Source organism: Mustela nigripes, chromosome 10 (assembly GCF_022355385.1).
Source record: "Mustela nigripes isolate SB6536 chromosome 10, MUSNIG.SB6536, whole genome shotgun sequence".
In the NCBI taxonomy this organism is placed as follows: Eukaryota; Metazoa; Chordata; class Mammalia; order Carnivora; family Mustelidae; genus Mustela; species Mustela nigripes.
The window spans coordinates 64,291,029-64,317,484 of record NC_081566.1 but is presented as its reverse complement, the minus strand read 5'-3'; the positions used below and the strand labels follow the sequence as shown (position 1 = coordinate 64,317,484).

Below are 26,456 nucleotides of genomic sequence, written 5' to 3'. Positions count from 1 at the left end.
GGCCCCCCCCCCCCCCCCCCCCCCCCCCCCCCCCCCCCCGCGGCCTCGCCCCAGCCGGGATCAGATATGGCCTTTGTCTTTCTGCCTGGCTGCTCCCTTTCAGGGGATAAAGGCCTCCGTGTCTGGGAACACTGACAGTTCAGGGGACCCGAGGGGGCAGCTTTGGGAAGTCGGACGGGGCTCCCGCCATTTCTCTCCGGCTGCCGCCACTTTCCTCCGCCGCCTTCCTGGAGCCCGGGCGCCTCAACACAGTGAAGGTCCAGGGGCCACAGAGGAGGCTTCTGTCCTCCTGGGGAGAGGAGGGGACGAGTAGAAGGAGGCCTCCTGGAGACACACGGACCAGGCTGGGGAGGGGGCTGTGAGCCTCAGGACCCACCGGGGGCCTCCTGGCCTGCTTCCCCGAGCTCCCACCAGGACCAGCCATGGAGCGCCCGCGGGTGTGGGAGCCCCTGGCGGCCCGTGCCTGTGGGCTGCCGGCGGTTCTGTGTCAGCACCGTGGACGCCTCCCCGGGGCGGGAGGGAGCCGTCCTCAGTAGCTTCAGGCGAAGGGAGCCCCGTGTGGAGGACAGCAGGCTCGGGCAGCTCTCTGCCGCTCTCCTACCCGCGGCCACTTGCACAGCCTGCAGGGTGGCTGAGCCCCGGCTGGCCCGTCCCGGTCCGGTCTCGGCAGGTGCATCGCGTGGAGGAAGAGACGGGGCGCAGAGGGCTGGCTCGCTGGGGCACGCCTAGCTGCCGTGGGGGCAGTGCGGCTCCGAGGTCGGGGGCCTGCTCTTTGACGCCGGAAGACCTAGACTTCAGCTCGGCTTTCCCGCCACAGCGCAGTGGACGGCAGGCCTTCTGACGTGAGGCGAACGGTGTGCTTTCTCTCTCACCTGCCACCTTGCCGTCCGTGAAGCGAGGCTGGTGATAGGCCTTGTGAGGGAGCGTGCGGAGGGCTCGGTGGCACAGTCCACATCTGACACTCACGCAGTGGGCCGGTGTGAATGGGACGTCGTCCTGGCATAGGCACCAGGCCCCCTGCTGGGAGCACACGAGTGGGCGCGACGGACGGGACCCAAGGTGGCATGGCGGGAGGTGAAGCCCACTGTGTGCCTCCCATGCCCCGTGGAGACCCTTCGTGGGTGGGGCGGCCCGCTGCACTGTCCTGGAAGGCCGTGCCCGGCAGCATCCATCCTCGGGAGACGCCCGCTGTCATGGGAAGTGGACCAAGTGGGCTTCCCTAGACGAGGGCGGCGGTAAAGCTTCTAGAAATCACAACACTCGTTCTTACGTGTTCCATGTTTTTGAAGTGCCAGGCCCTCTCTCCGTGCCGAGCTTACAGCAACCAGCAGGGTGGGGTGAGTTTGAGTGTGGCCCTTTCTACCTTGTGGATCTTGGAAGGCTCATATCAGGGAAAGAGACCAGAAGTAAATTAGGAAGTAAGGCATAAGGTAGGCTGGAGATTGGTATGTGTTGGAGGAATAATAAATCCAGAGAAAGGGACCGTGGAACGTCAGGGGGCGTGGCCTGATCTGAAGTGGGGTGGTCCCAGAAGAACCCCCCCAGAAGGCGGTAGAGCCGGGTCTGAATCAGGAGAGGGGGGAGTGGGTGCAGACAGCAGAGGTGTTCCAGGCCGAAAGAACAGCATATGCAAAGGTCCTGAGATCCGAGGGTTTCTGCTGCGTTTAAGGAAAATCGAGTGCGGATGTAATGGAGTGAGCAGGGAACAGTGGTAGGAGTAGGCATGTGTGTGCGTGTGCACATGGCGCGTGTGTGTGTAATCACAAGGGCCCACGTGCACTGCTCTGGGGTCCTGAGTTGGTCCACAGTCCGCAGACGGAGGGCATGGCCCCAAATGAGTGTGCGAGACCCCGGGCACCGCACTTCTGACCACAGCCACCCTCAGGTTCCCTGAGGAGCTCACAGAACCTCACTGGGAAGGAGACAAGTCGGGACCAAGCAGAGGAGAGGAGCCCCACATCCGCTCCCTGGGGAGTCAGGCCATCTCCCTCCAGGCACATGGAGGAGGCCACCAACCAGGAGCCCCCCCCTCAGCATCCAGTGTTTATTGGAGTGTTGTGAGTGGCTCGCCGGCCTGTGGTGGAACCCCCCAAGCCCTCCTCCTGCCCCTGAGGCCAGCAGGTTGGGCTGGTACCTGTGGCCCTGAGCCGCAGCCCCCCAGCCCCATGGCTCGTCTACCTGTAGGACCAGCCCCTGTCCAAAGTCACTTTCTTAGCACAAACCCAGCTGTGGTCCAGCAGCCCACAGACACTCTTCTCATTGGAGAAGTCCCCAGGGTTTACAGCCTCTGTCCCGGGAGCCCAGGAAGAGGATCGGACAAGTTACTGTGGGACAAGAACCTTGAAGGAATCAGGAGGACTTGTGTTTTCGCTGAACGCGACGGGCAGTGCGGGATAGGTTCTGAGCGGACAAGTGTGATATCATTTCTGTTTCAACAGGGTCACTTGGGCCGCTGTGTTAGGACTAGAGGTTGCTGAGAGGACCAGGTTTAGGGGATGAAGATCATGAGTTCCATTTTGGAGAGAAGTGTGAGATGCCCATCGGACACCCAGGGACAGCTGGGAGCGAAGCCGACTGGCGGCTCTGGCCAGAGCTTGAGGGAGAGGTTTGAGCCAGCCAGGGGAGGTGTGCTGCGGGGAGACGGCAGGGGCAGGACAGGGGTGGGCAGCCAGCGGGGGGCTCGGATGAGGCGGGGGGAGGAGGACCGGGAGAGTGCCCGACCCGCGAGCCCAGGGAGCAGCCGTCCGCTGTAGCCAACGGTGCTGACCCATGGAGCGAGGTGGGGACGGAGGCAACAGATGATGTTGGATGTGGCCCCCCGAGGTCCTGGGTGACACTGAGCAGGGAAGCCGGGCGCGACTCTCTGGGAGAGTGGGAGGGACCCCAGAGGCAGCTGTTCTCCGAGGGTTTGCTGTGACCAGAGTGGAGAGACGGGGCAGGGGCTGGGCCCATGGAGAGGTGGCTGCGGGGCCTCGGCGCCTGTGGAGAGTCCCTGGGCTGTGTGGTCCTGAGAAGAGGAGCCTGCGGGCCGCGCCCCAGCTCTGCTTGAGGGCCGGGAGCTCTGTCGGGAGAAGCAGATTCATTCCATGTGACTCCAGAGAGGGGACCAGGGGCCGGTGGTTCGAAGCCGCAGAGAGGAGGCAGCCGTGCAGGCAGGGGTGAGAGTGACAGGGGCCAGCACCTGCTTGTTTACTCACTGAAGAGAGCTCTGCCGTGTCCCCGCCGTGTGCCGGCCGAGTGCCCGCCATGTGCCTACCGAGTGCCCGCCGTGTGCCGGCCACGTGCGTGATGCCAACCTGGGCAGCCGGCTCCAGCCCCACGGAACACACGGCCTCTCCGGCTGGCAGCGGGAGCACAACAGGGCTGGGGTCGCCTGGGGAGATCAGGCTGTTTTCTGGGTGGCTGAGCCAGGTAGACACCCTCGTGATAAAACCCAGGGCAGAGGTGGGGGCCCTTTGTCCTCAACCGCACGACCTCACGATCCCTCTGTTGTACAGTGGGTTGACTAAGGCCCAGAGCAGGAGGCCTGGCTCGAGGTCACCTACCGGGGCAGAGGTGGGGCTGGGGCTGTGACCACGCTCAGAGTCCCCAGCGCACACCCCCCCAGGGCTGCCCCATGCTCAGCCACGCCGGTTAGAACCCGCTCTCACCCACACACCCACGTGCTCTGGGGCCAGGGTTTGGGTCTGCGGTGGAATGATCCGTCACCCGTGGCCCCTCCCCAGTGTGGCTCCGCACGGCCTGACCCGGTCTTTCCCTTGACCCTGCTTCGGGGCTGTTACTGCCTGGAGCGCTCGGAGCCTGAGGGAGCCTTAGCACCGCGCGTCCTCGGGCTTCCGGCACCAGCCCCCCCACCCCCGGTCCGCAGGCTCCCTGGTGCTCAGGACACCTGTGGGGACCCCGGGTCAGAAAGTGTGAGACGCGCACACTGAGTAGGAAAGCGTTAGGACGGGGGACAAGGAACCATCAGAATGGAAGACGTGCTGAGGCTCACGCTCTGTGAGGAAACACTGACATCACCCCCGTTTTACAGAGGCGCACCCCGAGGTTCAGAGACGGAGAGCACACGGCCCCGGGCTGCACAGGTGGCCACCGAGTCAGCCGGGTCAGCCCCCGGACTCCTGCCTGTCCCGAGAGGGAATGGGAAGGGAACCGACTAGGAAAGGCTCCCGCTCGGCGTGGCCTCTCCGAGCCTCTGGTGTGCTGAGCCTTGAGGGAAGAAATAGACGGAGCCGCTGCCCCCAGTGAATGCCCAGAGGCCCAGAGGCAGACTCGCGGAGCTTCAAAGCGGGGAGGCATCTCGGAGCTGTCCTCCAAATTGGGACACAGAGAGCGCAGAGAAACGCCTACGAAGGGAAAGGGAACACTCACCTTTGCTCGCAGACAAAAATAACATAAAACGCACAAGTCAGCAGTTCAGTGCGGGCCCTTAGCAACGTGGCCACGCACCTGTCACAGCAAATACGCATGTGGGGTGGCGCCCCTGGCTGGAGGCACGGTCCTCGCCCCGCGGCTGGGGGGGAAGGGCAGGGGTAGGAAATCGCGGGACATCGACCCAGGGCACTGGCTGCCTTGAGAAGCAACGAGCAGACCAGCTGGGGAGCGGGGCTCCCTCGTGGGAGAGAAGTGTCCGGTAAGGCCGAGATGCTACGGCGTGTGGCCCCAACGCCGGAAAAGCTTCCTAGAAGAGGGGGCATTTGGGGTACGTTGGAGAGGAAGACTTGGTTAGCAAAGGAGGAGACAGAATGAATAAAAATATATTTGCCAGGGGAGGTAAGGACGGATTACAGCCGCCGTCCTCAGGGCTTGCGGTCACAGGGCTGGGAGCTCAGGCGGGGCCTTGGCCCAGGAGGAGGAGGGGGAGCTGGAGAGGGCAAGGTGGAGGCCGAGGCCAGAGTTTCTGGAGGACCATGCCGGAGCGGCAGTGAGGCCGGCCAGTCCCTCAGCTAATTTGAGCTTCCTTTGAAGTCACTGGGGAGCCATTGGTGGTGGTGGTGATAGTAGATCTGTGTCTTAGGAAGATCATTCAGGCCACTGTGTAGCGAATGCACTTCAGGGGTGCGAGCTGGAGGCAGGGAACTGATCAGGGGTTGTTGCCATAGGCCAGGGGAGCCAAGATGGGGTTTCAGCCGGGGGGGGCGGGTTGGCCGTGATGACCGAGCCGCTTCAGAGGGTCCCTGGCATGAGGTAAGCAAGGAGGGGCCTGTGGTGAGCGTCCACCTGGACTGTGGGTGGAGACGTGGCAGGGCCAGTGCGCAGAAGGACCAGGACACCAGGGGGAAGGTGCTCGGGCCACAGCAGCCACGGTCTGCCTGTGACCACGGACCGAGCTGGTCCACGTGCTGGGGAGCACTCTCTGCAGGCCCTGGATGGAGGCCCTTGGCCGTTGTCCACAGGAGGGGTTGGGGGAGGGAGGGCTGGGTGGGGGGGAGTGCAGAGGTGTGCCGCGTAGCTGGAGACAGCGTCCAGAACACACATCCGGGAGCTCCTGGCTCCCGGGGGCTCGGATCCCCGGGCAGCAGCTCAGCCCCGTGTGCTGTGGCCTCCTGGCGGGAGGAGAGGATGAATCCCAAGGCCCTCGGTCCCGGGTTCTGCAGGGCCCGGGGGTATCAGAGAAAGGGCTCGGAGGCCACCAGAAGCAGGACGGTATTACTGACGACAGCAGGAGTCACTTAACCATGAGAGACCACTCCACTCGCAAGAGTCCAGGCGTCCAGTGCTCACAAGACTCTCGTGGCGGCCGGCGGGATGGAGTCGGTCCCTGAGCTGTGCTCCTGGTGTCCAGCTCTGTGGCTTCGGAGGATCTGCCTCACCTCTCTGGGCCTCAGTCTCCCCATCTGTGAAACAAGAGGGTTGGGTGACGTCATCTGTGGTCTTCTCCAGCCATAACGTTCCAGGACGTGGGGCAGCGGTCGGACGGCGGCCATCCAGTTCGCCCACCCCTGCTCTCGCTATCTTATCTTTTTCAAGCTTTCCCTTCTCGGATTCCTGACAACGTGACAGCAGGAAGCCCGGCCGGGTCTGGGCAAGGGGCCCATGGGCAGTCCGCTCGCGCTCACACGCTGAGCCTGTGCTCATGCTGTTCCCTCTGCCTGGAAGGGCGGCCCTCCTGAAGCAGGGGACATGCCCAGCCCGGCCCCTGGCGCCGGTCCCCAGCTCCTGACACCCGCAGTCGTGGAGGATAAGCCGTCCTGATTAAGGGTCACACAACAAACGGCCTACAGGTGCGGCGCCGTCGTCCGCGGAGTGATGGCTGTGGCTTACTCTGAAGCACTGGCTGGGCGGCTCGCTTCATGCCCGCACCTGAACGCGGCCAACAGCCACCCTGGGGCCTCAAGGGCACCAGCATGGGAGCAGGGCCCTCCCCTCTGAGAGCCACAGCCTAAGTCAGGCTCCCGTCTTGCTTACTCTTCCCCCGATATGGGTAACAGATCCCCCCTTCAGTGGCCGGTGGCCCAGGGGATGAGATGCTCCTTGGGATGACCTTGGGTGATTGCCAAGTTGCCCCGATCCCGCCCCCCTCCAGGAGTCTGGACTTTTCCCACCGCCCAGTGACCCCGGCTGAAGACCGTCCCCACGGATCCCACGTCCTCCGGGCAGTGCGTACTCTCCATCCTGCATCCAGCTGCAGCTCCCCACGGAGCCGGCCCCTGGCTGCTGGCGGGGCCGCCCGCCTCCTGCTCCATCATCCCCTCCAGCTGACAGGATCGAGCCCGTCCTGTGACTGGGTAGGGCAGCGCGGACCCGGCCCAACCTGCTTGTGTCTTCTGTCTCTCATCAGAGCCACCTGCCGATGCCGCCGTCCCCCAGACATCCTGCCTCGGAGTCTTGCTCTCCTTTATGGTCTTCCTGGGGGAAACAGGCCAGCCCCGCGGTGAGGCTCCCGTCCTCTGTCCCTGGGACGCCTCCCACTCTGCCAACCCCGGTCCCAGGGCTCTGGCCTCCCTGGGAGGCCTTCCCTCACCTCGCCCCAGGTGAAATGGACTCTTTTTCTCTCTGTGCACCCACGATGTCCCTTCCATATGTTATCACCGTGCCTGTAACCCCGCGAGGCATTCACCCGTGGCAGTCGTGCTCCCATGTACGTTCTCTGGGGAGCAGGAAGCGGTGGGATCCCACGGCGGACCCCCAGCCTCCAGCACGGTGGCTGAGGCCCCGGAGGGTAGGTGCAGAGGGGTGAATGCAGGACCTGCCACAACCTGACCCCAGTCCACCTGCCCCGTCGTGGGTCCCATAAGCCGTAAAAATGTGGTACCTTGTAATTGCCGTGCACATGTTGTTTGCAAGTACAATGCAGGGGATTATCACTTTAATCCCGACAACCTACCCTTGCACAAGTCCCCCGAGCTCCCGCCCTCCCAGACTCTTCCCCACACACGCCACACACATTTGTCCCCAGTGTTCTTCCTGCCTGGAATCGCTTCACCTCCGTATCTGCTGGGGGGGGGGGGGGTTGTTGTGCCCCTTACATAGTCTCTGCCCAAGTCCCTCTCCTCTCTCCCCACCATCAGGATTAATCATGTGTCTCCTGAACACCAAAGCCCATGCCTGGCCCGAGCCTTATCTCTAACTGAAGCTATTTATTAGAGACGCCCCAGGAGCTCGGCTGCGCCGTATTAATCCCCTTATCTCCGCGGAACTCAGTAGAAACTCTGGCACACAGTAGGTCCCCAAGACTTGTTGCTGCTTTGTGTGGAACAGAATTGAACTGAATTGTTTAGCGTTCAAGGTTCTCTCTGGCTTGGCTGGAACCAGAGGCAGAAAGTTGTTCGTGGTGAGAATGGGTCGGATTCTGGGAATCCTCCCGCATAAGTTACGAGATTTCTTGCCAACCAGTTGCCAGTGGATGTCGGTGGAGGCACCATTATTGCTATTACTGAGTGTTTTAGTATCGCAGAAGCATGCTGAGCGCAGAGTGGCGGGCCCGTGGCACAGGACATTTTCTGCGAATGGCTCTCAGGGCCCCCACCGGTCCTTGGAAGGCCCCACCCTCTCGGGAGGGGGCGGTGCCAAATCCGTGTCCCATCCGGGCCATGCACTTCGTGGAAGAGGCTGGGGGCGCAGGGAGGGAGGAAGGGGCAGAGCTGGAGTCGAAGCCCGTTCTGGTTTCCAGCCCAGGTAGTTTTTGCTGCCATCTCTAGGAACGTCTGTCCCGTGCCAAGCTGTGAGCGTTGCTGGTCGTCCTGCCTCCTCCGTTCTGTCCGATTCCGCAGATGTGTCTTGTACCGAGTGCCTCCTGCGAGGACCCGTGTGGGGCGGCTGGGCCTAGACGGGGGGAGGACCAGGTTCCTGACCCGCTCGCCGCCCACACTGTGGGTGGGGGTGGGTGTGATGGGGCCCACGGGGGCCTCCCCTTAGCAGAGGGCGTCTGCGCGCGGGTCAGAGGGGCTCTCCTGCTGCCCCCACCCCCCGCTCCTGCCGCCCCTGCCGTGGGTTTCCCCTGAGAAGACCGTGCTGGAAGGTGGGGCTGGTACTTGCCACCGGGCCGGCAGGTGGGAAGGGGCTGCCCAGTCCACAGTCGGGAAGGTGGGAGCCGGAGAGGGCCCGGGCTCGGGAAGGGGAGGGAGGCTTCCCCACCTCCTTCTGGAAGAGCAGAGCTCACATCCTGTGTTTTGGCGGGCCTAACAGAGCTGGGGTTTCAAGAGACGGGGCAGGGAGCCCGGGGCCCTGAGGCTGGTATCTGCGGAGAAACCGAGGAGGAGGAGGAGGCCAATCCGCAGCCTCAGCGCTCCCCCCTCCCCCCCCCCCCGCCCTGCAGAAGCCCCCTCCCCACCCAGACGTGGCCACCCCTCCCTGTGCGCGGGCTGCCCAAGCACCGGCTCGGGAACGCCAGCACGCTGTTCATTTGTGGGCCTTGCAAATACTTTATTGGCATCTCGTGGTGTTGAAAGTCATGTAATTATGAGCAGAATTTATATGTCGCCAGGGCTGCTGGGCGCCCTCCCCGCGTCTCCTTCCAGGCACGGCAAATATTGAAGGCTGGCCTAGAAAAGAATCAAACCCACCCGCCTTTCTATCTATGCACCCTGTAGATAAGGTTTTAATTGAAAATTGGTTCGTCTGTTCCCTCTGCCTAATTACAAGCTGCCCACATTGGCCCCGCGGCGCCCGGACGGGGGCCCAGCGCCTGCAGGCGGGAGCGGGATGGGTCGCGGGAGGGCCTGGCCAGGACAGGCAGCCTCCGTCCCCCACATCCACCCCTGGGCCCTTCTTGTTTCTTCCCCAAGAGTCGGGCCTGTGCTTGGCGGGCAGGGCCGTCCCTCCCAACCCTCCTTCCCCCTGGTACCGTGGCTGGTGTCCTGCAGTGGGGACAGCGCCCAGCTCCCTGGCCTGCTTCCTCTTCCCTGTGCCCTGAGGCGCGCCCCTCCCAGCCCAGCTGGGCAGAGCCAGTCCCTGCCAGTCCACGCCCTTCCCTCGTGTGCCCGGACCACCGGTAGGCCTCTCAGCCCCTACCCACCCTGGACCGCACAGTCTGCTCCTCCCCAAGCGGACCTGGACCCTCCTTTCCTGGGAAGCCCCCGCCGTCGTGACCTTCTGGATCTCCTGCCCTTGTGTCCATCCGGGGGACTTGCCTCCTCCGTCAGGCTGGAGCCTCCTCCACCCTCGAATTCCTCCTCACCATGCAGGATGGGGCAAGACCGGTGGCCTGGAGCTAAGGGGCCGGGTGGGGGGCTCAGCCTGCCCTCTGCCAGGGTCTTCCAGAAGGTGGGAGAGGGAGGGTCCGCTTGCCTGCCTGGTCGGGCCAGCCCCGGGGGGCAGGGGAGTACGGGCGCCCCCGGGTGCCCCCGGCCTCCACCCTCTCAGCCCCGGTCACGTGTCGCTGCTGTCACACGCGGCTCTAACAATAACTCCCGGCCTGGGAGCAGGAGCAAAGAGCCCCTTCCCAGCTCCAGCGGGCGGCTGTGAAATATGATTTCTGAAGTGTTAATAATGCATCGCGTTTGGATGGCACTTTACATCTTGCCGAGCGGCTGGCGGGGCCGGGGGGGCTGGCTGCCGGCTTCGCTGCAGGACTTCTCAGGAGCACGGGTCTGCTCCCTGATACCTCGGTTTCTCTTTCCGAACCAGGAAGGAAGCCTTCGGACTTGGCCTCCCGCCAGGGCCTGGAGGTGCCTCCCCTGTCCCCCAGCCCCCGTCCCCCCCCCCCCCGCACCTCTCCTGTGTCATTCTTCTCCCAGAAAGCCCCCAGCACTCCTGCTGTCACTCGCAAGACCTCGCCACGCGCCTGGTGTCGGCAGAGCTGCCACTGACTTGGGGGGCTCTGGGTTTTGGCTGGGGTAGGGGCCTGCGTCCCAGGCACACCCTCCTTCCGCGTCTATGTGCAGGGTGTGGGCAGGCTGCCAGGGCTTCTGGGGGAGCCCAGCTAGCTCACCTCTCTGGACCTGGAGGGTTCGCCCTGCCTTGTCTTTGGTGGTCTGCTCGGAGCCCCTAGGCCTGCAAGGTCCCTGACCTCCCAAGAACGGGAGCTTCCAGCCCCTCCACCCCAGCCTCTGTGGCTTTCACAGATGTGCAGGAAAGGACCCTCATCTCTTCACTGCTTCCCGGGGCTTTGCACAGACCTAGAATATTCCCTTCTCTCCTTGTCCTTGAGCTCTTTCCCAGCTATTGCTCCAAAGGCTTGGAAAATCTCTCCATCTCCCAGCCCACATCCACAGTCACCGCTTCCAGGAAGCCTGCCAAGAATGATCAGAGGGAAAGGCAGGACGTGTCCTGTTACGACAGGTCGCCCCACGTTCTGCTGCCGTTCCCGGCCCTGGCCTGCTGGAGAGTTGGGTACTGCCCTCTCTGCGGCACCGGCCCCGGGAAAGGTCGCGGGAATTCTCACTCCATAAAACTGTGCTCGTTTTGAGATCTGGATTTCTAGGTCCCAGAGGCCCCGCTCTGCCAGCACTGTGTTCGCCACAGTTTGGACCTTGGTGTCCTTGTGTGCAAACGAGGCCATTGGAAAGGTGGTCAGCGGGGGCTTTACCCTTTGACGACACTCCTACTTCCAACAACCCCCTGGTGAGTTATTAGGGAAAGAGAAGAAGCCCTTTGATAAGCACATCATTGCCTTCGAGCGAGTAGGGGGCTGTGTTTCTGGGGGCGGAGGGCTTGCCCGTGCTCTGTGACTCCTCCGCCACGACACGACTCCGGCCCTGGGCGCGGCTGTGGCCTGGGGGTCTGGCCCCGAGTGGAAGCGCCGCGAGGGCCGGGGCCGGGGAGCCCGCGGACGCTTGCCCGCCCTCCGCCGTCCTGACTCCTCTCCCTTCTCGCTTGCTGGGAAGACGATTCCTCACAAAGTTTTCCCAGTGGGTTGCCCTGCGCGGCTGTTCAGCTGACACCATGGCTGACGAGTTATTAAAAATCCTTCATTATTATTCCGTGCTGTCTCTCTCCCTCCTCCCTCCCTGCCCTGCCCCAGGCTTGCGAGGCCTGTGGCTGTCACTGAGAAATGCCCCGAGGCCCCCAGCCAGGGGGAGGCCGCCTCTTCCACTCCCCCTCCAAGGGCGTCCCCCGCAGAAGTGGCAGCTGGCCGGCGGGGGGGGGGGGTGTCCCACCCAGGCCCAGGGACTCGTGCTGCTGGGTTCCTGACCCCACTCTGGCAGGACTCGGGGGGCTGCTGTGGGTGTGTGGGTGCACAGGTTCTCTCAAGACCTGGTTGGAGCGGCGTCTTGCTTCCAGAGACACCTCGGAGGCGTGCCCGCTGCAGATGATGTCTGGGACCCGACGCTTCATCCCGTGGAGAAGGAGTGACAGGGCAACTCCATCCTCCCGCGGCCTGAGCCGGGGCTCCAGGGCCAGCTCGTCCATCACCCCTGCCAGTAACCAGATTTGGCTGCTACAAGAACAGAACAGAACACTCAGCTCCTGTCCCAGCCTTGGCCCTGGGGTCCCGGGAGGAGCACGGAGGGGCAGGGCCCGGGGGGAGGCCCCGCTCCTGAGTCAGGGGGCCAACGGCGGGGTCTCTGGGCCACTCAGAACCTCCGGGGCACCCTCTCCACTGCAGTGCCTCCACTGGGCACCCCAGGAAGGGCCACTAGGCCCTGTGTCTGGACCAGACACGCAGGGTCAGCAACGCATGGGAAGCCGTTCAGACTGCGTCCTGACCACAGTCCATTCATGATCCGTGGACTCCTGTCTGCGAAGTCACCTCTCAAGGTCAAACTCACTCTTCCTGGGGACTTGGCATCCGGGGTCTTGGCATCCGGGTCCTCTCGTCCTGTGTCTAAGCCTTGTTCAGCCCGTCTTCCGAGGGCAGAGAGCTCTGGGCAGCCGGCTTCCAGACAAGCATAAGCCTCCGTAATTAGCCTGAGGATTCAGGTGCCCACGTTCCCACCGTGTCGCGGCCCCCGGTTGAGCTGACCCTGTCGTTCGCCCGAATGCATCGTCCCCTGACCAGGGGTGTGAGGCAGAAGCAGACTGAGGTCAGACGGTTCATGAAGCTGCACGAGGGTCGGCGGCCCTCGGGATTGAGGTGGGCGCCGGCTGGAGCCGGGGCTTGGAGCTGACCCCTGCTCAGTGCGGCACGGGGGTTGCAGGGGGTCAGGCCTGAGCAGGTGACCGTTAAGGGCTACTGTTGCATTTGGCTTGTGCCCTCACGGAGTCAATAACCCCCTGCTGACGACTTCACTTGTGCTGGGCGGGCGCCGAGGGAGCCTGAGCCGTCGGCCTTCTAGAAGCTGGGGTTCTAGCTGGAGCTTGGGGTTGAGTGGCTGCTGGGACTAGATTCTGGTTGGGACCAGTGTGGGCGTTAAGGTGTGCTGCGGTCATGTGTGGGGCTGGTGTGGAAACCAACACAGCCCGGTGTGAGCCTCCTCCTTCCTCCTGGGCTCTGCTGCTGGCCTCTCCCCGCCGTAGCTCACCCCGGCTCCCGAGGCCCCCCCGGACGGACTGGAATCCGTTTAATGACAGCGCACATCTGCTGACCCTCCCGGTGTCCGCCGCAGCTCCTGGCCCGCGGCTCCTCCTCCTGCCTTCCCTGCATTCCCGACTCCCGCTCCCTGCTCTCCCCCAGCTCAGTTCTGGAGCCTCTGACCCCTACCCCGCCTTCTCCGGCCCCCTGTCCCGGTCACTACGGGTGAGCCAGGAGCCCCAGCCCTTCCTCTGCACCAGCTGCCCACCTGCCCCGGGCTCTGTCCCGTCTTCTGGGCTCGGAATCTCTCTGACCTCCGTGGAGCTGTCGGTTCCGGCCCCTTCCTCTTTATTCCATTCTCCCGGGCCGCAACGCTGCCTCTCCTCCTCCTCCTCCTCGGCTACCTGAGTCTGCTCCCTCCCCACCTTTTCCTTGAGAAATTCCTTTTCACTGCCCCTCATCAACCCTGTGGGGCATATGCCTCGGAGGACACCGGCCCCTCCCAGCTGCCCAGCCAGGAGCCAGTAGTTTTGTTAGGAAAAGTCGTTTCCGCGGCGGACGAGGTGTCAGGGACTGCTGGCGTGGGGCACAGAGTAGGGACATGCCTCCCCCCACCGATTCGGTCCGTGGCGGGGCAGGGACCCCTCCCCATTCCAGGTCATCCTCCCCCCCCCAATTAGCCTCATGCCAAGATCTCAGGAGAGCCTTGGGAAGAAACATCTAGAATCACCGAAACACAAGCCAGACTCTGCTCCCACCACCACCTTCCACGTCACAGAACCTGCACACAGAGCCGCTGAGGGCCGGCTTTCCGGGGGCCTCTCTGTTCCCCGACTGTTCTCCTGCCCTCCCCCCCGACCTTCCCGTCACTCTCGGAGCCGTCCTCCCCGGAGAACTCCTCCCGCCCACCCCATCCATCCTGGGGGGGACGGTGAGCTTGATTGGCTCTGATATCCAGGGGAGGCCTAAGCTGCTTGTTGGCATGCACGGCGCCCTGTCCCCCTCACTGGGAGATAATCGAGGGGGAATATTGGCTCATCCGGGAAACGAGGTGCTAAATTTGTTGTGAGATTGGTGTCACAAGCAATCAAAGGGAACTTCTCCCCAGCGAGGGCTGGGCAGCAGAGTGAGGGATTGTCATGTTACTGCAGAGAGCAGGGGCCGTGGAGGCAGAGGAAGGAAAGAACCCCCCCCACCCCACATTGCCCTGGACGGGGGCGACACAGGGAGACCGAAAAGGGAAAGAGGGAATCAGGAGCCGAGAGCGTGGGAAGGAGGAGGCAGGCTGCTTTCTCCAACACCCCTACGCCTGCATGCCTTACCCTTACCTCACGCCGCAGACCCCACCAACCTCCTTTCCGTGGTCCTCGGTGAAGCTTTATGAGTAGCTCCGTCGGGACATGCTCTTGGCTTCTTCCCCGGAGTCGGGGCGGTCCTGAGGCAGACACAGAGCACGGACCGAAGAGACAAGTGAGCAAGGAGTTGAGAAGGGCTCATGTGGGAAGATGAGGAGGACCCAGACCCGAGCGGCTGGTTTGGCTGGGGTGGGATGGAGAAGGCCGCACTTCCTTTACAGCGCCTCGGGGAGGACTGCCTGGAGGAGGGGACGCGAAGGGTACTAGGCGATGGTAGGATGACTGGCATGTACACGGGTTGCTCCCCCTTTCTGTTAAGCACTCGCCTCCTTCAGAGCTGCTCTGGCTTCTGCAGTCAGTGTGCACAGCCAGACGGACCCTGTCGTGGCCTCCCAGTTGGCCACCACCACTGCGTTCCCCACCAATGTCCTGTGAATTTCCGGCAGGCTTAGAGGACTGGCTTGGGTCTCCGCTTCTGCTGTCTGTGGCCATTTGTGTCCCAGCTGAGAAGCAGACTGACGCAGGAAGGACAGGAGCCATCGGGAGCAGACAGACCCCAGAGTTTGCCGCCCACTGACAGCCGCCATATTGGGAGCCCGCGCCCCCAGCCATTAATTACAGAGCCTGAGCCTCTGGACTCCCTCGGCTCCTGCAGCAAATTAACATTCCGTGCCCCTTGCACGTGGGGGATGAACCACGTTAGATCAATTCAGCCGCCAGTTGGAGCTGCTTTACTTTACGCAGGATTGATCCAGGTGACCCCAGCTTGGGGCTCCAGAAGCAACTTTGCGGGAAATCTTTTTAATGGAGATTAATTGGAAAAGCCTAGAATGTCCTAGTCATGGTGGCTGCATATCAACACTGGTGTAAGACACACAGAAGCGAGCTCATGGGACACGTGGACACACGCAAGGACCCACGTGCCCCCCCAGCGCACATGCACACGTGCACACGCCCGCCCACGCCCCCCAGACAGCCGCCTCACGCCCCCTGACCCACCTGACGGGGCTGATACCCTGCAGCCCTCGGACCCGCTGCCACCATGCCTGCTTCTGTCTTTCTGTCTAGACCTCTCTTCTGTCTATGTCCAGTCACTCTCTACAATGAAGTTTCTGGAGGAGAGAGACATGCCCAGAAGGAGACACTGTTTAATTTTTAAAGCGATACGACCTTAGTTCTGATTTCTTTCAGTGCCTGAATTCCAGCCACTTCCAACTGCTCGCTGGTCTTTTATGTCTCCCTGTCTTGGCTCCCGCTGCTCCCTTTGTCTGGAGTGCCCTCCCCCGGCTCCCTGGCTGTTGAAACCCTTCTCGTCGTCAGGGCTCAATGCACTTGTAGGCAGTAAGTGTGCATTTATTGGATAGCCACTGTGTGCCAAGCGAGGCGTCCGACATCCAACCTGTATGAGTGGAGGAGGCCAGAGCTCACGAAGGCCAACGCAGTGTGGGTCTCGTCCCAAGGGAAGGCGGGTGTGGACGTCAGACACGTGGAAAAGGCAGTGTTTGCACTGCTCTACGCTGCTTCCCTCCTGCCTCTCCTCTGTTCGGCGCTCAACAGGCTGCGTTGCCTGGATGGCTGGATGCGTCTCCTGGCCTGTGCGCGGGGGCGCAGGACCAGCCCAGAGCCCAGGACAGGGCTCGCTCTGCAGTAGACACTAAGCACACATTTATGGAATGAATGGGTAAATATTGAATTGAATTGCATTGACTTTGGGCTTAGTTGCTTTATCCACTAATTGTTGGTTAAGATCATCAAACAGTAAGCATTTATGGAGCACCTACTCTGTGCGAAGCCGTTTTGTAGTCGTCTCTTTGGAAGGGATGTGCGTGTAAGATTATATCTGTTGTCTCTGAGAGTTGACAACCTAGTCTTGTCGAAAAGGAACCAGAATAAAATACAGTATTGCTGCAGACAACACGACGGCGTGTCCAGCACCCACCGCTGACTTGTTGAGTTTCACGATTAACTGCCCTGGGACAGAAGTTTTCCTTCCTAGACCCTTTCAGGGACCTGTTCTTGTCCCTGTCCCTGTGCTTTGTGCAGAATTTCTTCCTCTAAACTTCGGTACTGCAAACCATTTCAGTCTACCTTGATCGAACCGTTACGAATTGATCATTTGATAGGTGTGCGTCGAAGAGGGGATGTGTGAGCGTGTGACTAGAATCCTAAAGCGCCAGGACTGGAAAGAGACCTTACACACGACCCAGAGCACCTCCGGATTGTGGCTGACAGGCGATCTCCCTCCCTTGTCTGAACACCTCCAGACGGGGGAGCACACGGCCGTGTGCCGGCGCCAAGCTCTGCGGATACAAACCTCTCTTGGGAGCCGCAGTCCCTCAACTTGGGCGTGGGGGCTGGTAGCAAAGGCCTGGGCGGGGTCCTGGGAGACCCCTGTGTCTGCGGAGGCAGCCTTTCTCAGAGACGCTGGTGGGGAGCCGGGGCCGGGTTGGGGGTGTATGTCCACACCCTGTGCCTTCCGCCTGGCTCCTGGAGCCAGACAGTCCCTTGGGGGCTGCTGGAGGCATGTGCGAGGTCATCCCTGAGGAGCCCAGCTCTGGCCGGAGATAAACTCTAACACTGAGATCTGCTGGGCTCTTTCTTTTTTAATTTTGAGGGGAGGGGGTGTGAGGGGGGCAGGGGTCAATAAAGTTCGTTCCACTTAGAACTGGACAGGTGTCCTGACCAAAGAGCCCGTCCCTGGTGACAGAAGAGTGAGGGTCCCTCCGGCTCTCCATGTCCGGGTGATGGGGGAATGCCCGCCCTTGCCCCCGCCCGCCCCTGTCTTCTGGGCTTCTGAGTGGATGCTGTTGAGTCTGGACACCTTTCCTGAAAGCCCAGGAGACGTCTCTGGAGGGGGTCTGGGGAGCAGCCTGTGTGTCTTCCTGGGATGTGAGCCTGCCGGGGGCTCTGGGGGCCCCACTCCGGCTGCTCGCAGACTGTACTCGGAAGGAGCCACGTTCATAAGAGGGCAACAGGACGTTGCAGTCGGCAGAGAAGTAGAGATTGTTCTTGTCTGTGGGGAGGCCCTGTGGCCGCGTGCCGGAGGGCCCCGGGCAGGGAATGGGGCTGGACCCCAGGACAGGCAGCGTGGTGGGAGGTGAGGCCTGGCGCATGGGGAGTGAGGCCTGGTGCACCAGCCCTCCCCCAGAGAAGGTGCCCGAGGAGGCCTGAGGAGGGAGACGGTGCTTCAGTCACTGGGACCGTCTGCTCTGTGGGGAGAGACCAGGCCTGGCCCTCAGCCGCCCCGGAGACGCCTCATGCTCTCGCCCTCCACCTCCCTGGCGAATCTCTTCAGAAATCCCTTCCTTTTCTCAAGGATTTCCCTCTTTTCCTTTGACCTGATTGCTTAAGGCCTCCAGACAAGGCCGGAGGATGGGCTCCGACCCTCCCCTCGCCGACCGGCCGGCCACCAGCCTCTCCCAGATGTCTCAGGACTGTTTCTCCTGCCCCCTCACCCCCGGCTCCAGCCGTCTTCCTGCCTTCTTTCCCGTAACTTGCCTCTCACTGCCCCTTTCCCTCCCTTGGCTTAGGGAAGGAGGGTTTCCAGGGAAGGGCTGGGCGCCCCCTCCTGCTCGGCCATCCGTCCACGCGGGATGAGCAGGGTCTGGGCGGCGGCAGACCGGCCTCGGTAGCTGGGAGCCTGGCTCACGAGCCACCGGGGACTCGGAACGGGTCCCCCCCCGAGCACCTGTCTTAGCTGACCCTCCGTGTCTTCAAATGAAGGTGTGGCGTTGGTGATCAAGGCCCTGTCCTACTCTGACCTCCGGACTCTCTTTCGGATGTGATTTTCTCCTTTCCTTTTCCTGCCTCGTTCCCTTCTCTGTCGTGCCCCGGCGGCATCTGAGCTCCTTCCTTCCCGCCCCATGAAACAGTCCTCCCCGCCCCCCCGTTCCTGCCTCCAGCTGCCACGTCACCTGCCTTGCTCTCCGCTCTCTGTCTGTGGCTGTCCTCCGCTCCCGTCCTCTGTCGCGGTCCGTGTCTCTGCTCCTCTCCTCCCACCGCATGGGCCTGGGGACTGCGGGGGGGTGGGGGGCAGGCAGCAGCAGGTGCAAGACGGGGCCGGGGCCGGGGCCGGGGCAGAGGGCCCACTTGCTCTGCTGCTCTGCCCCCAGCTCCTGGTGCTTGGCTCCGTGTCCTCGGCCTCTGGCTCCGAGACTGTCCAGGCCTGATGTCCCCCTCCTGCCCTCTGTCTGTGTGCCTTCCCCTTATCCTCTGTCTCCTATCAGAGCTAAGTCCTCGCCAGCCACCTGCCTCCTCTCCCGCACTGCCCGTCCCTCTCCCACTGAAGCCAGATTGGAATTCGGTTTTTCAGCAGAACCGTCCCCCCCCCGCCCGCCGCCCCCCTTCCTGCTCCCGCGGTCATACCTGCTCCAGCCAACCCCACGTGGGCTCCCCGTGCCCGCCCTTGTCCTTCCCGTAAAACATTCTCAGGGGCCCCTGCCAGGGCACATTTGCATAGAGTTGTCAGATCAGGTCTGGCCCAGGTGTCACCGGGCTGGCAGGACGGAGGGGGCTGGAGGTCCAAATGGGAGTGGGGGAGGGGCGTGTTTCCAGCTGCACCTGCCAGTCTTTGTTAGTCCGGGAGCTCCAAGTCCTTGGGAGTGGGCCTGGGCTGGCAGGTCGCTTCCGAGACCAGGACGCCTGCCTGCCCTTCCCCCTCCCTTCCCCCACAGCGAACGCTGACGGGGAACGCCTGGCGAGGGAAGCAAAGTGTGTCCTTCCTTCCCTCTGCTGGGTCACCATCTGGGTCTTCTGAGCCGCTGTCCTGGTGTCACAAACCCACAGACCTCCCTCCACACCTGCAGGGGGAAGTGAGGGTGGGCGAGGTCTGGCTGAGGCCCCAGGAGGGCCCGCGATGCCGGAGAATCCTCGAATGTCAGAACCAAAGGCCCTGAGGAGCCCAGTGCTCAGCAACCTCGCTTCACAGTTTAAGGAAACCGAGACCAGAGACGCGACGTGACCGCCCCACAGTCACACAGCCAGATGGGGGCAGAGGCAGGACCAGATAAGCTCACATCTCTTGACTCCCGGCCCAGAGCATGGCTGTCCCTCCCCGGCAGGTGGTGCCGGGCCAGTTCCCCTGCCTCTTTCGGATTTCTGTTCCTGCTTCTCCGTGACTAAGCCAGTGGCCCAGGCCAGTAAGCTCAGGCTCCCCGTCTCTGGGAGTACCTGCCAGGCCCCGGGGCCCGTCTCCGCAACCAGCCTCTGCTGTCTGCTCAGATGCAAGGAAACCGGGCCAGATTGTGGCCACTTGTAAAATCCCATCTGGTCCCTGGAAAGATTCCCCTTCGGCCGTCCCCACCATACCCCAGCCTTGGAGCTGGGCGTCCGGCTGGCTCGGCCAGGCAGGCGGCCGGCGGGGGCGGGCGGAGGAGACAAACCATTTCTGCCTGTGGCTTGGCGTCCAGGTGGGAAGGTGGGGAAAGTTGGTGGGTCGGTCGTCAGGGCAGGGGCTCCTGCTGCCCAGGGCGACGTTTTAGCTTCACGCGGCAGGGCTGGGTGGTGACAGGCAGAAGGTTCGCCAACTTGCCTGGGGCTTCATCCGATCTCCGATCTCCGTAGCACCTGGTGTCTACTCACACCTGAGTTCCCCGCGGGGGGGCTTCCTGACCCCTGGTTCCTCGCCTGTCAGAGCTTCTCGAGAGCCACACCACATTTTGACATTGTCTGATTCTGGGCTGGACACCGAATGCCCCAGGTCAGCAGAGCCCAGCCCCCACGCCCGTCAGCGCCAGCGGGGAACTTCTGGTCCCAGGGTCCCGAGGCCTCGCCTGTCTGCATCCGTGTGTCCCTGTGTGCTGCCTGGCCTTCGGTCTTTCTCCCCGTGCCCTTGCGCTGCCCGCCCCAGCCGGGGCCCCTCCTGCCCCCCCCTCCCCCCCTTCTCCCGTCTTCTCTTCTATCGAAAGTGCAAATCTCTCTTTCCCCTCTGCCGGCCCAGCCTGGAGAATCGCAATCCTCTTTTCTCCGTGAGATGAGAGAAGCCCACGGTGGGGGGGGGGGGGGTGGGCTCTCCCGGGCTGTTGTATTTTTCATGGATCAGGAAGGGAATGGCTGGGCTGGGGGAGAACGTCCAGGGAGGGGGATGAAGAGGCGGCGAAGATGTGAGAGCGGGGAGGGGGCCGCGTGGCAGGAGGAGGGGTGGAGTGTGGGGAGATTTAGTTCCATCTGAAAGCTGTCGGTGCGAATCAAAGGCTTTCCTTTGAACCAGCAGCAATCTGGAGTGCAGAGCGTGGGGACCGCTCCGCCCGGGGGGCTCATTACTGCGCGTTTGATAAATCCGGGGAGACGAGGCCTGGCCTCCACCAACCCCTCTCCTGCAGCCTGGCTTCCTCAGCTTCCTCCCGCACTCGGCCCCAGTCCCTCTCTGGTTCCTGGCTGGCCTGGCGGGCAGGGCTCTGGGAATGTGACCACCAGGGCATGGGGTGCCAGGACGTGAGCGCCGAAGCGTGAACTCGAATGCGGTTGTGCAAGAGCGGGTATGCACACGTGCGTGCACCCGGGGACGTGGGTGCTCACGTGTTATGGTACGTGCGTGCCCACGAGACGTGTGTGGGGTGTGTCTGAGGATCTGTGAGCATCTCCATCCTCTAGGACAGAGCTGGAGATCACTTCTCCGCCAGAATCAGAAGTGTAACTCCACCTCTGTCCTCACCAGCCCAGCAGGACCGAGAGAGGACCCTGGGGGCAGGCAGCCTCTCCTGGCCTCACTCTTGGGAGCAGAGCTGGAAGGCCGTGTCCCCAGGGAGATGTGGGCTGAGCAGGGGAGGAGGACAGGTTCTCCGGGGAGGGGGGCGGCATCGAGGGGGGCTGCCAAGGCACCAGGGGTCCAGTCTGCACAGTGGCTGGTCGGGGCCAGGAGGTCCTGGGGTGGTGAGAGCCGGAAGGCAGCGGGAGCCGGGCTGGTGTGGTGGCCTCCCGAGAGCCAGGTGTCCCGGCCCCTTGCTTTGCTTACTGGCCACGCGACTCGCCTCTTAGCGAGCAACTCCCGAAGGTGGACACTGGCTCTTAGCGAGCAGCTCCCGAAGGTGGACACTGGCTCTTAGCGAGCAGCTCCCGAAGGTGGACACTGGCTCTTAGCGAGCAGCTCCCGAAGGTGGACACTGGCTCTTAGCGAGCAGCTCCCGAAGGTGGACACTGGCTCTTAGCGAGCAGCTCCCGAAGGTGGACACTGGCTCTTAGCGAGCAACTCCCGAAGGTGGACACTGGCTCTTAGCGAGCAACTCCCGAAGGTGGACACTGGCTCTTAGCGAGCAACTCCCGAAGGTGGACACTGGCTCTTAGCACTCGCGGTTTCTCCAATCACTGAGACCTCTCCGGATGCCACTGGCATTGTCTCGGCCTTGGGAGCCACTGTCCCTCCGCGTCAGGACGCTCGGGTCAAGCTCCTCCTGCGGTCGGTGGCAGCCTGCGGATCAGCAGGCCACCTCGTGGCCTCGGGGTCCTGGCCACCCCCCAGAGGCCAGCAGGATGAAGTTGGAAGTGGGAGTCTCTGAGTGGGGACCCGAAGTAGTGGGCAGGGGCCTGAGCCCGGTGCCTCCAAGGAAGGCTTCTTGGATGCTCCCGGGGCGTGGCTCGGTGGCCCTGCTGCCGAGAAGCCCCGAGTCTGTTCCCATCTCCGCCGCTAAATAACATCTCTGTCTTAAGCGCCCGGGGCTTCGTTTCCCGTTTGTGCGGAATGGACATAGCACCGCCCCAAGCAGGGCCGGAGATGCTGGGAGTGAGGTCTGTAGCGCACCTGCCTGGTGCCGGCACGTAGCGGGCGTCGCATAATTGGGAGTTATCATTACTAAGGGGCGCTGCTCGGATTGAGGGGACAAGAAAGGTAAATCAAAGCGTCTCTGTTCTGCAGGGGCTCCCAGCAGAGTGGGAGAGACAGAATCGCACACATGAGTAACTTTTAATCCAAGGCAGGCTGGGAGAAGGGCTCTAACCAGGAGCCCAAACAATGCGGGAAGAATGGGGGAGGGAGCTGTGACCCGTCTGGCCCAGGAGCTTTGAGTTGGGGTGGGGGCCGGGCAGGGTGGGGCTGGCAGTGATGGGGGAAGGGGTGTGGGGAAGGTGGGAATGGGGGTTTCTGCAGCTTTGACCCCTCCTCAGCTTGTGTGAAAAGCACAGCCCCCCCATGATGCTCCCGCCCCGCACACTCCTCGTTTCTCCCCAGGCCCCTCCGTGCTGCCCTTGCTCTCCCCAGCCTGTTGGCTGAGCCTCCTGGGAGCTTCCGTCCCGTGGGCCCCTGGGGGAGGGGAACACCAGGAGTCTGAGACCCCAGCCTCACTGTGCATGTCTAAAGGAGAGAAGTGCACCGAATGTAGGGGTGCCTGTCCCGTGGCCAGGCTGGCTCCCATGCCCCTGCTCGCCACCTCTCTCCCTCCATTTTAAGGACCTGAGCCTTCCTGCTGCTCTGCCTTGGCCTGTGACATTCAGGGTCTTCTTGTCACCGGGTCTCGCCTGCTGCCTTTCCCCCCGGGTCACTGCCTTGGGCCTGTTTGTCCTCTCCCGGCCTCCTTCTCACCAAGATCTGCCTTCACTGGTGCTTCTCCCCAGTCCCAGGACGGTCCCTGGCTCTCCCCAGCCTCTGTGTGGGTGTCTGGCTTTGCCCCACCAGCCTCCCGTGCGTCTGTGTGGCTCGGTGCCCGTGGCCACGTGTCCTTCCCCACCTGTCTTCGTGATGGCTGCTAAGGCTTCCCCACGCCTGTGAAGACGGGGTGGCCACGGATCACAGCCCGTGGGAACTCATTCCAGAGCCCACCCGCAGATTCGTGTGGGGCGGGGGGAGGGGGGGGGCAGGCCAAGGCTGCCAGTTGGGGCGAGCAGCGTGGGCGAGGCAGGACTGTGGTCGTGGGCTGCCTGCGCTCAGGCCCGCCCGAGTCCCCCCCTGCTGCCTTGAGCCATGCTCCTGTGTTTCTGTTTCCTGCCGGCTTTATTTCCTGCGAGCCGGGTGCCGGCCCTGGGCGGGACTGCCGTCTGGCCCCCACCTGCAGTGCGGGCTTTGCTCAGGCACAGATGGTGGAGGCCCAAGGCCCCAGGGCCTTGGGGGCATGTGTGTGTGTGTCCGTGTGTGTGTGTGTGTGTGTGCGTGTGTGTGTGTGTGTGTGCGCGTGTGTGTCCTTGCTAGGCCACCAGGATGGGCTCTTGGTGCCTCTGTGACATGCGGGGACATCACTCCCTACCTCCTTCTTTGTCGTCAGGCCACCAGGACACGTCTGCCCTTGCCGTGGTGCCCTGTCCAGTGTCTCCCCTCACTGCTCACTTCCTAGGCTTTTCCTCAGCAGTCCCGTCATCGCAGTAGAACTGTGGGTCCTGCCTCCCCCTCCGGTCCCAGCTCGGCTCCACACTCCCTCCACCAGGGAGCCTCTTAGGACTGTCTGTGCACCCCTGCCCCCAGCGCTGTACCCAGCTTCCTGCAGGGAGAAGCCCAGCCTGTCCCTCTATGTCCCTGCCCTGCCCGTGCCTCCGCTGCAGCCTGGGAGCGTGACTACCCCTCTGCCTCCTGTCCCTCACTGGGGGGCGGTGGGGGCGTGGGTCACATAGCAGGGTCGCTCGCTGCTTCAGAGCACCCAGGGGCCTGCCAGCCGGGCCTGTGCTGGGTGAGGAGCCAGAGCTCTGAGGGACCCAACCTGGACTTGGAGTCCCCTGGGCTCATGGCAGGGATGGGCAGTGCCGCGGGGGGACGTATGACCGCAGAGGTAAGAAATGAGTAAAAGGGGCTCTCGGGGCACATGGGAAGTCGGGGAGAACTTCCCAGAGGAAGTAACTCTTCGAATCCCAAGGGAATAGGGGCAGCCGATCACCCTCCCCAGCCCTGGAACGGCTGTGCAAGGTGTTGGAAGGGTGACAGGAGCCTGGGGTGTGCAGAGGAGAGAGCAGCGTGGGGCCTTCCCCTCCCCAGAGCCAACCCGCAGAGCCGGGCCTGTCTCGGCACCATCTTGACTGTGGGGACTGTTTGGGGACAAACTCACTTGGGAGTTTTGCAGGGTCAGGATCCAGGGTCTTTGCCGCTGAGGACAGTCCCCAAGACCTCTTGGTGTGCCCTCCTCTCTGGGTACTTCACAGTCTGTGCTTCCACCCGTCTCCCGACTAAACTGTCTTCTCTCTCATGTCCTTGTGGGGGTTTCCAGGGACGCCTAACTCTGTAGCCACCCGGGATAGATACGGGGCATGGCGACCAGTGAGTGGGCACAGGCAAGGGTTTGTCGCAGGCCCGTCCTACTCCCCATCGCATTAACCTTCAGGGAGCCCTGGAGGTGGGGCTCAGAGAGGGACTTGGCCAAGGTCATGGTCAGGAAAAGGCAGAGGCATTATGCAAACTGAAGTCTGTCTCCTACACCTGAGCTCCTAAAAGGCCCCCTGCAGTCCTTGTCCACACTCCTGGCCGTGCAGGTGAGCAAGGCCCGGGGTGTTGGGGGGTGGGTGAGTGACACGCCCCAGCCATAACGCTCCCCCCTCGGGCCGCTCCCTGTCCCTGGTCTCTGACTCTGACCACAAGGGCACCCCCTCCATCCTGCCTGCTTGTGCCCTGTGGACAAAGAGCAGCAACTCAGTGTCTGCTGGAGACGTCGCCAGGAGACCAGGGTGTCCGGGCCTGTGCAGCAAAGCCGAGAACAGAGTCTCATCTCTGAGCCGGGGACAGCCGGCCAGCCCACTCCCAAGCCCTTGACTTGGGTTCTGGGGCCGTGGGAAGGAGAAACGTGCGGGGACCTTGCAGCATGGAGCTGCACTAGAGAATGCGCAAGGATATGAATAAATTTGAATAATAATGAGGGCAATGCCTGAATTAATAATGCTGCCTGCTCACCTGACCCGCCCCTCCCCCAGGATCTCAGCACCTGCCCCGGAATCCCTGGGGATGTGGGCCAGCCTTATCCTTGGCCTCTTCAGGAGCCACGGAAGGATGTCCGGTCGGCCCCGAGTCAGCAGCCCGTGGAGTGTGGGGAGGGACCCTCTTGCTAACTTCCCGGCCCCTGCAGACCCAAGGAACTGGATTTGTGCGCTTCGCCGAGAGTAAAGAGGCTGCCTCGTTGTATTAAATCATACGCTGGCCATCATTCCCGGCCCTGCCCCCTCTCTCGGTCCCCTTTGTGCGCAGCAGACAATGTGGATGTCAGGGGATTCCAGGGGGATTCAGAGGGAGGAGATGTGGGCCTTGGCTGTGGAGGACAGGTTCCTCTTCTGGTAGATGGAGAGGACCAACACGCTCGCCTGCCCGCTGCGTTCTACCTCGCAGTGAAAACATGGGCATAGGCTCTTAGAGTCTGGGACAGGAAATGCATGGATAGAGCTGTGACAGCAGGGCTGGGAGATGGGACAAGCTGTTTGTCCAAGGAGCTAAGGGATCAATCCAGGAGGGCTTCCTGGAAGAAGGGAATGTGGGGCCAATTTGGAAAGATGAGGGGGTATGGAGCTGGAGGAGGAAACAGAAGGGAGGGGATGAGACCTGGGTCCTGTGGCTGGTGGCTCAGAGGGAGGTCGCAGGAGGGGGAGCGACAAGTTCCCTCTGCCTACACACTGGAGTGATGGAGGTTCAGAGAAATTGTGGAAAGGGTTGGATTTGGGGATTGTGGTCTCCACAGAGCCTCGGGAGCTGGGGAGGGAAACATGAGAGCAGAGTCCCCTGAGCTGGGACAAAGCTGGTTTTGGTCGCAGCAGTGTGACAGATTGGGACGAAGCTCGGAAGCGCCAGACCTCTCCCTTTGCTGTCTCCCCTCTTCCCACAGCCCCAGCAGCAGACCAGCTCCGCTCGCAGGGGGTGGGAGCCCAGGGGGGAGGAGCTGCCACAATCCAATTCCCTGCTCCATTTAGGCCCCACAATTAAAGGCAATTACTCTGCAGCTCTCTAATCAAACGCTCCGGGCCGGGCTGCCAGCCGGGCAGCCATGTGTGGCTCCACAGCCGCGGGGTGGGGGGGCTGGGGATCGAACAAAGTCACACGCGCGCCTGGCTCCCACCGCGCGGGCGGCACAGTGCGGTCCGTGTGTCCGCGTGTTCGCACGCGTGCCCTGGAGCTCGGGGGCAAGGGGCTGACGCGCAGGGCGGGGTGGGAGTGCCAAGAAGTGGGCTCAGAGGTTTGCTGTGGACGCTCCGACCCCAGGACGCCGGTGTTCACCCTTGTGCGATGCCCGCCCAGAGTCTGCCCTTGTGCGCCCGCTGGGTGCGCTGTCCCCGAAGCACCCGTGTGCTGCCCGCGATGGCTCACAGGACACGTGCGGGCAGCGGTACTGTGCCCTAGCCCCACTCTGGGATTGCAGGGGTGGTGCAGGGCCAGCGGC

The 26,456-nt window shown here is 62.8% G+C and overlaps 2 protein-coding genes across 12 annotated transcripts in view; one reads left to right on the top strand and one right to left on the bottom strand.

The window, feature by feature from the left end:
• The window catches only part of KIRREL1 (kirre like nephrin family adhesion molecule 1), an 84,685-nt gene that overhangs the window by 40,064 nt on the left and 18,165 nt on the right, over positions 1 to 26,456 (top strand). The window lies entirely within an intron of this gene.
• LOC132025818 (uncharacterized) lies at positions 4,750 to 18,465 on the bottom strand. 10 transcript variants are annotated; one of them, XR_009406705.1, is made up of 5 exons: positions 18,105 to 18,465; positions 14,164 to 14,270; positions 9,493 to 9,652; positions 8,865 to 8,984; positions 8,481 to 8,721 (listed from the first exon to the last, which is right to left on the bottom strand). XR_009406705.1 is itself a non-coding variant. In XM_059413566.1 (2 exons), exons 1-2 carry the CDS (start codon positions 18,192 to 18,194, stop codon positions 16,794 to 16,796), a joined length of 654 nt encoding a protein of 217 aa, XP_059269549.1. In that variant the 5' UTR covers positions 18,195 to 18,465; the 3' UTR covers positions 16,559 to 16,793. The 10 variants fall into 10 exon arrangements, 1 of the variants encoding a protein (XP_059269549.1); XR_009406707.1 differs by lacking the exons at positions 8,865 to 8,984; positions 18,105 to 18,465 and adding exons at positions 15,190 to 15,302; positions 15,590 to 15,624 and having other exon boundaries at positions 8,481 to 8,680; XR_009406706.1 differs by lacking the exons at positions 8,481 to 8,721; positions 8,865 to 8,984; positions 9,493 to 9,652; positions 18,105 to 18,465 and adding exons at positions 4,750 to 5,837; positions 15,190 to 15,302; positions 15,590 to 15,624.

Coding starts and splice junctions, on each gene's coding strand:
- LOC132025818 (XM_059413566.1), bottom strand. CDS start 18,194: ATGCGGTGGGAGGAGAGGAGCAGAGACACGGACCGCGACAGAGGACGG. Junction 17,358..18,104: donor GAGAGCGGAGAGCAAGGCAG/GTGACGTGGCAG, acceptor CTCCCTCCTCAG/GCCTCCTCGGGCACCTTCTC.